This window comes from Chenopodium album, chromosome 4 (genome assembly GCF_948465745.1).
Source record: "Chenopodium album chromosome 4, dcCheAlbu1.1, whole genome shotgun sequence".
Classification (NCBI taxonomy): domain Eukaryota; kingdom Viridiplantae; phylum Streptophyta; class Magnoliopsida; order Caryophyllales; family Amaranthaceae; genus Chenopodium; species Chenopodium album.
The window spans coordinates 73822608-73832349 of record NC_137837.1 but is presented as its reverse complement, the minus strand read 5'-3'; the positions used below and the strand labels follow the sequence as shown (position 1 = coordinate 73832349).

Genomic DNA, 9742 nt, shown 5'->3' with positions numbered 1-9742 from the left:
TTCTTTTAAAACCTTTATTTCATCAATAAACCTCAAAAAAAAATTCGCTAACACAAGATTGTACTAGACATGGAATCAAATATGCCTTATTCACTCCTTTCTAGCTACCCGGCCACTCTTAATCCATCAACATCAATCCCAATTCTTGATGAGAAAAGTGTACAACAAAACCATACGTTAAGTTGTTACTGCCTTAACTTTGATCCACCAAGGAGTTAACATGACAATCTTTGCTAGGATTATTATGGCTGCAACAACGGCCAGTGAGGCGTGGAATATGTTGTAAACCGAGTTTAAGGGATTCAAGGAGCTAATTACTGAGAAACTTGAAACTTTATGGATTAATCCTAATAAACAATCGTATTAACTACAGATTTAGAAAAATGATAATACTGGTGTAGTTTATGTGACAAAACTATTAATGCACTAATTAAAAATTACAAACGTCCATGTTGAAGAGTAGTTGTTGGTATTGAACAAAGTGATCTACTGATATGTTCGAATGGACAATGTTCAATTTGTAAGTGGCAAACAATTAAAGCCCAATCAAGAAAACAAGGCCCAAATGGTTAATATGAAATATTTTTACAAATGTTTTACCATATAACCAACTATTTGAGAGCCTGTTCCGATTTACTGAAAATAATTGAACTAAACAGATTGGGACTAGACTAAAACTAATTGGGGTTGAACTGAACTGGATAGAGGTGAAATGAATTGTTTAAGAGAGAAGAAAATTAGGAACTGATCTAAACTGAGCTGAACTAATTGGAGCTAAACTAAACTGAACTGATTGGAGATGAATTGAACTGAATTGAAATTAACCTGAACAGAACAGGTCTTGCGTTTCCCCTTGTCCCAAATAACAATTTTTTTTTTTTTGAACGAAAAATAATAATATCATTAAATAATAATCAGATCATACGACATCTACAATAATAAGGATCTATAAAACACAAATACTCGTATATTTTAAAATTGAATTCATCAAACGCATGTTCATGAACACAAGTTAAACTACAATCATACATATTATTCAACCCATTTGCTACCAAATTTATTAAAAACCCCCATCAAAAAATATAAATAGGGAAACATTGAACCCTAAAGAAAAAATTTCAAACTCCACAAATTTAAAAATCATCAAATTTTTTTCTCAAAGTGCAAAATGATTTTAAAATGGTCATATAAATCTTATTGTGTACTCGTATATACTTTGGAAATTCCCTTTATTTTATCACGGAGAATTATATATTGTTCATTTTACGTGAATTATTTGGACTCCATAAGAGACAAAAACACCAAAGTAGAGACAAAAAGTATTTGAGTCATTTATATCTTTTTTTGACACTTCTATAACAAAACCAACGAAATTCAGCTGCAATCGAAAACCATTATCCATAAATCCGGGGGTTTGAGACTAAGCTAGGACCCAATGCAATAATTAAGCAACTTAAAAGTCAAAAAACACACCTTAATAATTTAACAATGACCACAGAATTATCGTCAAACCATGTCTCACCCTTTTTTTTTTAAATAAGAACCAACTAGAACATCGTTACTTTTATTAATTTCATAATGTACCCTACCTTAATTTATTATATATACCACTTTGGACCCATATATATTACCAACTCATATATCAAAATTTTGGGTCATTTTTAGAGAAATTTAATTTACTCTTTTAATTTTTTTGAGATGGGTGATTTGAATAATGGAAGAAAGTGCAAATTTGAGGCAGCGTTTAAGGCTATACAGAAGAATAATATTGCCAACCCTAATAGTGAATTGAAGAATACTGCTAATATTGGTAGTAAAGATTGCCATGTTGGTGATGATCATGCTACTAATGTTACAAGCTCGGGTAATTTGAGAAACGGATGGCGATTGAAGGAAGAAGAGAAGGCCTACGCTCTTCTCCAATTGATTTTTTGGGGTCCTGATTGAGGACGACTGAGGAGTACTCTACCTGTGTGTGCTACTGTCGTTATATATTCTTAGTATAGTATGAACTTAGTTGTCGCATTACTCGTTTAAGTTACACGGTTGATAATGTAATGTTAGTCTTGATCTACATGTAGAAAGTATTGCTTTTTTTTTTTTTTATTTTTTTTTTTTTTGGGAATTGCATTACGGATTATGGCCTTGTTTGGCAAATGGCTGTTAGCGGTTGGCTGTTGGCTGGTTCACTTGGCTTGTTTGACCAGCTGGAATGTTTGGCTGTTTATAATGGCTTTTAAAATTGACTGTTTATAAAAGTGTTTGGTAAATTAATTGTTGGTTGTTGGCTGTTTATTAGATAATTTGTGGGCCAACAAGCCAAAAGCCAACAAAAAAGCTACTCAAAGCAGCTTTTTCATTTTGGCTTAAAAGCCACCTTTTTCTCTGACTAAAAAGCAAATTACCAAACACATTTTTTGGCTGTTTGACCACCTTAAAAGTAACCAAAAAGCCATTATAAAGCCAATTACCAAACGTGGCCTATATGTTATGTTATGATTTGGAAGAAATTATGTAATGAAATAGTGAATGTTGTCAAAGTTCCAAGTATACCACATGTAAAGAAGTAGTGCTAATTTTTGTTTTTGGCTACTGGGCCACAGTGCTTTGGGCCTTTGGTTTGTAGTCTTGAACCAGCTCGTTCATTTATGGAGTACTTTTTTTTATTTTTGTTAGCTGCTTTTCTTTGAAAAAAAAAGAAAAAAATAGTGCACTTGTCAGTTGTCACCTCATAAAATCATGATTATATTAAAAGGTTTAACTAATTACTTTGTATTATTTTTTTTAAAAATGAAATAAATAACACATAATCTAAAAAACTAAAAATAAATAATTAACTGAAAAACACAGTGATACTAAACGGGTCAATAGCAAATTGTACAAGTGTAATCGAATACTTGTACAATATTTTATAATGAAAATAGTTCTTTTTCATTAAGATTTTCTCGTAAAGAGAGATTTCTTATGTATATTTTTCACACCTTGACTAAAGATTAACTAGGTGTAGTTAAAGAGGTGGATTTCCTTATCAATTCAAACTTGGAGCTAGAGGTAACTAATAAGTAATAATCTAACAAATAAGAGAATGTTTGATCAATTCGAAACTTCTTTGAAAAAAAAAAGGTGTAATAAAAAGAAGCTTGTACTTTCTTTGTCACTTTTCTTTTTTTGCCCCATAGCCAATATATGGGTCAACTTTTAAAAACTTTGACCATAAATTCTTATTAATTTATAAGAGATAATATAGGCATTTGAGATCTTGTTGAACTCATTTAATTGAACATTTTATTAATATTAAGTTTTTATAATTTTTATGCTTATAGAAACGAAAATATATAAGTTTTAGCACGTATTTCAAAAAACGTAAAAAAGTCATAGGGGGCAAAAAAAAAAAGGAAGAGATATTTGAGAAAGAAATGAACTACTAATTACCCCAAAAATTTGTGAAAAAGACTTTGTCTTGTAAATATATACTGTAGTTTCTAACATTAAACCAAACCCAACCTGAATCTAGAGACGTACGTGCTTCATAACTACGTGTTTAAAAATTGACTAAGCCACGCTGAAAATCATTGACCCGATTACTACCTTAGTACCTCTCCGGAGTGTTTCAACATAATTTAACTTTACCAAAAACACAGTACAAATGAATAAATGGTACATTGATACAATTCATTATTAATATAGTACAAGATACTCCTCAGTCCTTTATTGATTGTCCGGTTACTTTTAAGTCCCAAAATGATCGTCCTATTTCCTTTATTCCAGTACCATTAATATTATTACTCCGTATTTTTTTTTTTATCAAAATTCTCTCCAATTGCAACAATATATATGCAAATTTAACTTTTCCATATAAATTTTGTTTTTTAATGTACTTTTTTATTATTTTCTCTCTTTACTTTTTTGCATACCCAATGTAAATTTACTCTTCCAATGTATTTTTACTACTTCTTATTATGTTTATTTATTTCCGTGAAAATTACCCATAAAGAACTATCAACAAAGAACGTATGGAATAACTAAGGGCTTGTTCACATTTACTTAATTTCAGTTCAGTTCAGCTCCAATCAGTTCAGTTCAGCTCTTAATTTCCCTCTCTCATAAAATATTCATTTCAGCTTAGTTCAGTTCAGTTCAGCTCCAATCAGTTCAGTTCAGCTCAACTCATTTCAATAAATGTGAACAGGCCCTAAAAGGATTTGTGACTTATCTTTTTTTTTTTTTTTTTTTGACTTGTCTACTTCTCTAGTGCTTGAATTTCACACGAACTTTACCAAAATTTATTTCCTTTATTTTTTGACTAGATTAAAAGTCAATATTAACTTCAACCCCCTTTTCCAACGCGATTACAATTAATTAAATAAATAAAAACAAAAAAAATAAGAAAAAGGAAGTAACCAACTCTGAAGTCTGAACTGTTCCATTTCCGTCTCTTTCTCTCTCTTCAACTTGTCAATCCTTTCTACACGGCCAAATTATTATTCAGAGGAGAGAGAAAAATCAATAACCAAAAAAATCAACCCAATTTCACCGGATTCTCCGATCACCGGAACCCTAATTCCTCCAATCGACGGCGAAAATGGCGTCGGCAACTTCCGGCGGAAGTAACCATACCTCAGAAGTTAAGCTATGGAAGCTCTGTAATTTCTGGCAGTCTACTAGTAGTACTTCTGCTACTAATCATACATCTTCTTCGTCTTCTTCTACTCAACAACTTCACCAGAGTAGTCATAATTATCGCAATAATTATGACGGTAATCATCACGGAATTGGCGGCGGTGGTAGTGGCGGTGCTGCTGGTTTGAGGCCGAAACCGACGGTTTCTTCTGTTGCTCGTTCTTTGCTTCCGGCGAAACGTCGGCTTCGCCTTGATCCTCCGAATAATTTGTATTTTCCTTGTGAGTTTATTTGTTTTTTGAAGTTGATTTGAATTTGTTGAGGTTGATTTTGTGTTTGTAATTTTGGAATTTTATTTGTGAATTTGTGATGTTTGGTTTGTTAGTGTAATGTTGAATGAGAATTTGAGTTTAATTGAAGTTACTTTTTCAGTTTTATATGGTAGGTATTTAAGGATGATCTATTTTGAACATTACTTGTGAATTTGTGATATTTGGTTTGTTAAATTAATTAAAGTTAAATTAATGTTTAGTTTTATATGGTAAGTATTTAAGGATGATGCTATTTTGAATATTATTTGTGAATTTGTGATATTTGGTTTGTTAAATTAATTGAAGTTAAATTAATGTTTAGTTTTATATGGTAGGTATTTAAGAATGAATGTTATTTTGAATTTAAGTGTTGTGTTAAAGTTGCTGAATAAAGGAATGACATAGTCATAAAAAGAGCTTGTGCTATGCTTGAATGATTGTAGACTGGTGTTTAGGAGGTATCAAAGTACAATTCGGGGATTTGATTATGTGGTTGCTTTAATTTAAAGCTGTTTAGACCTTTCTTTATAATGTACTTTGGAGAGTTCTTCAAAAAAAAAAAAAATGTACTTTGGAGAGAATTTTCTGCTGGAGTTTCGCAGATAAGATTTGGTTTTAGGTTTGATGTATAGACATATTGTATTAGGTTGGTGATTTAGTTGTAGCCTTGGATTAGTGTGATTTCATGATGAAGCTTGTCATTTCGGTTTCTTTGTTTAGAAGATGAATTTGTTCATCTTGATTGCTCTCCTTAACTGAATTTACATCTATAGTCATGATTAACCTTTTTAATAAAGGAGGAGCTGGTTATTATGTTGTTCCTAATTAACTTTGTTGCATAAAGTTTATGCGTTATTTATAACAGGAAATGGTAGCATTGAAAATGGGAGAGAATATTTTCAGCTTACATTACTGTAATGGGTTTGAAAGTGGTTTCTATGAGTATACTTGTGCTAGGAAAAAGCTCATTTAAGTGCTAGGTTGGAATTTGGCAAGTTAAAAAAACACTGATGTAGTGATGTTTATGCAATTTAGGGGTTTTTCTCCTTGTGTTCTCTTTCGTCTAATGTGATACTTGTTTTGTGAATGTTTGAAGATGAACCAGGAAAACAAGTTAAGAGTGCAGTGAGAATCAAGAACACTAGCAAATCCCACGCAGCTTTCAAGGTATCACTTCTTTTCAGTTTCCATGGATCATGGCAGTTACAAATCTATGTAATTGCAATTTCTAATTGGTTTTTTTAAGCAAGTATTAAGTTGGATGAACACCCGAACAGCCTTTTCGTTGGCAATTTTTATCTCTAACTATTTTAACTACCACTAAAATGGTTTTTTTGCATTGCCATTCTGTCTCAGTTTCAAACAACCGCACCAAAAAGTTGCTACATGCGCCCACCTGGTGGTATTCTTGCCCCTGGAGAAAGTATTATAGCAACCGGTAAAATTACCATGATCTTCTCCTTATATTTTTATTGACAACATTTTTTTTCCATGGCGTCTTTTCTTACTTTGTGGCTCTTTTTGATGGGGATTTTCTTTGTAATGATCTTGTGTATGTATTAAATTCAACATTTTCCCCTTGCTTTTAGACTATTCTAGACTATACCACTACGTTTTAGCTTTGCATAAGCTTTATGCTTGAGGTCTACTCTCCATTGACAAGTTCTGTTAGTGAATGATTCGAAGCTTTTTAAACATAAGTAAGCTTAATCTACTTACCTTTTCAGGATTGTTTTGAGGTGATGGGATTTTCTTACCATGTACTACATATTAATTACCTGTTGCAGTCCTTCTATGGAAGGAAATTTTCCATAACCTCACAACAGTCAAATTAAAGTGATCATATAAGCTTATTTATATTGAGATTGCTTTTAATGTTTCACTAGAAATACAATTTATTACAAAGTTGGCAGCAATAAGCTTATGTAGTTGTAAAACCATAAGGGTATTGTATAGAATTGTCTGAAAGCGAGGTTATGATATTTAATTTCACTTTACATTGGGACAGTGCATATAAGAAAACCCTAATTGTTTGTTTTGAATTTGGCAGTCTTTAAGTTCATGGAGCAACCAGAGAATAATGAGAAAATGCAAGACCTCAAGAAGAAGGTTAAATTTAAGATTATGAGTTTAAAGGTGAAAGAAGAAACAGAATATGCTCCTGAGCTGGTGAGGATATTGCTCTTCCATTAGCAATGGAACTTTTACCTGGCCTTTAAATTGCTTCTCTTATTGCTTGAGTTTTACTCTCCTGATTAATTGGGTATTTATAGACTAGTTGTCCTTGCTATAGCTTATGGCTTAATAAGACATTCTAAAGCCTCTCACCTTGTGGAGTAGATGTTCTTGAATTGGACTTTCTTTGATTTCGTCAGCAAATAAGAGTCAACAATCAAACTAAAGTTATAAATTTGGGATTTCTGAAGCTTAATTCCAATTGACATTATCCATTTAGGGTACCTGACTGATTTGAGTTAGAATGCTAACTATAAGGGACAAGTGTTGTAGACTTTTGATGTACTTATGTAGAATAGATATTTAACGGATCTGAGTTTGGAACTTAGGATGCCATATCTATATTGGTGGGAGGTTTGAAATGGTTGCCGCAATGCAATGTTGCTTATTGGGTCTGGCAACTCATATTATGGACTGGTTCATGTTCTACAGTATTGCCGTAAGTATTTGCCTTCAGGAAATAGATGTCTGAATTCATTAGTTGCCGTAAGTAGTTCATACCTTGGAACTTCATTACCTATGATAATCATGTGCCATTTCTTTTCTTTTCTTTTCTTTTTTTTAATTGTCAATATGAATTCTTTACTACCACAGGTCCACAGTCTATATGGGAGGTTTTCCCCTGGGGGTTGGGCGGGAGGTGTTCAGAGGTTTTTGTAGATGCTATGGCCCTCCCATTCTCCCAAGGTCTTGATGTAGCCGAATACTCGTTTGGACAAGAATATCCTGTCGTAAATTTCCCCCTGTATGATAACCCCGTCAATCAAATCTTGTGAAGATCTTTGACTAGTATTAGTTTACTGTTGTTTCCTTATCTGGGATATTATAATCTATTGAAGAAATCTTTAGCTTATACAATGCTGTTGTTGACTGTGCACTGCAATGAGTGGTAGGAAGTGGTTTACAATAACCGTCAAATTTATCGAGGAAATCAATGTGTGATAAAATGTTTTTTTTTGCCGAAGCGGTGGATACTTATAAGTAGCAGTTGTATACCTTATACTCGGCTACTCGCATCTCTTTTATAAACAAGTTATTCTGGATGGGGTTTCAGTTCTGTGACTTTTGTACTGAATATTGATTAAGAATTACTTTACATCATTCCCTCTCCAGAAACCAGAAAGCGTGCATGCATCTCATATGGAAGTGTGTGTGTGTGTGTTTGTGTGTGTGTGTGTGTGTGTGTGTGTGTGTGTGTGTGTGTGTGTTAGCAGCTATATATATGTTACATAGTTTCTTGATTTTACTTTTTTCATTCATATGGATCCTTGGTTATTAGAATATAAGCAAGATCTGTGCTGAATTATTGAAAATTAGTCTATTACTTTAATACACGTACATCAAGTCAAGCCCTGTACACTTGATCTATACACATGGGGCAGAGTCCATGTAACATACTTGCAGAGGAATTACAAATTAGTACTCTCTTTTTTTCTTCTGTTTTTTATTATCCGTCATTTACCATTGTTTGCATAGGAGGATATGGTAGTGTAGAATTAGTTGAGTGGGAATATTAGAATGTTATTGGAAGATCTGCAATCGATCTTCTTAATACAAGTATTATATTAGATAAATGTGAGAAACAAAGTGAATTTCAGAATCATTTTCCCAACTCCTCACTTCTCCATTCCTGCAGTTTGATGAACAAAGGGAGCAGGCTACAGTAGAACGGGTATTACGCGCTATTTTCTTGGATCCTGATCGTCCTAACTCAGTGAGTTTCCATATTCATTTCCCTCACTTCTTATGATACTTGCATAAATATTTAGAGTTTTTTTGGAATGAATCTCATGCTCATGCTCATGCTCATGCTAGGCACTTGATAAGCTGAAACGCCAGTTGGCTGAAGCTGATGCTGCTGTTGAAACACGGAAGAAACCTCCAACAGATAATGGTCCAAAGGTGGTTGGTGAAGGTCTTGTCATAGATGAATGGGTACGTTCATGTCTCCTCAAATTTGTTTGATGGCTCCCTTCCCCGCTACTCACAGACACACAAATCCATACAAAGAATGAAGTAATTGTTATATTCTTATCCTTTCTATGTTTTCTAACAAGGATTATTGTTGCTTTATAATTTTGAACTCCAGAAAGAGCGCAGAGAGAAATATCTAGCTCAGCAGCAGGGTGACGCAGTGGATCTATCAGTGTGAACTGTGAAGTGTGTACTTTTGTGGGTAAAGTGTCATCTTTTAGTATGACAATGTTTTGCAATTAAATACTTGTGGATAGTGGTATGGCTTTTACGACGTATGCAAAGCATCATTGTGTAAAGTCGACAATAATTTGGCAGCTTCATTTCCTTTTTTTAGTTGAAACTGAAAGCATCACTTGCGATGGTTATCAGGGCACCTATTCTTCTCATTGTAGATATTGAATTTTGCTTTATGAAATATAATTGCTATATTGTGGTGGCCTGGTGGGGGCTTCATTGTAGATATCAAATTTTATCCATGTTCATTAACTTAAGGGCTTAAGGCCTTTAAGGGTATCTCAGTTTCTAGTTCAGATGAAGTTGCTTTTCTGAGGTTGGTCTTTTACAGTCCCATAGTTCCCGGCTAATGGTTGATAGCTATT

At 33.2% G+C, this 9742-nt stretch overlaps 1 protein-coding gene across 1 annotated transcript; it reads left to right on the top strand.

Moving 5' to 3' along the window:
* Positions 1-4411: 4411 nt before the first annotated feature.
* Positions 4412-9569, top strand: LOC145629318 (vesicle-associated protein 4-1-like). The gene is made up of 7 exons (XM_081681885.1): positions 4412-4901; positions 6028-6098; positions 6288-6369; positions 6982-7100; positions 8803-8880; positions 8982-9101; positions 9256-9569. Exons 1-7 carry the CDS (start codon positions 4583-4585, stop codon positions 9316-9318), a joined length of 852 nt encoding a protein of 283 aa, XP_081538011.1. The 5' UTR covers positions 4412-4582; the 3' UTR covers positions 9319-9569.
* Positions 9570-9742: the final 173 nt, after the last annotated feature.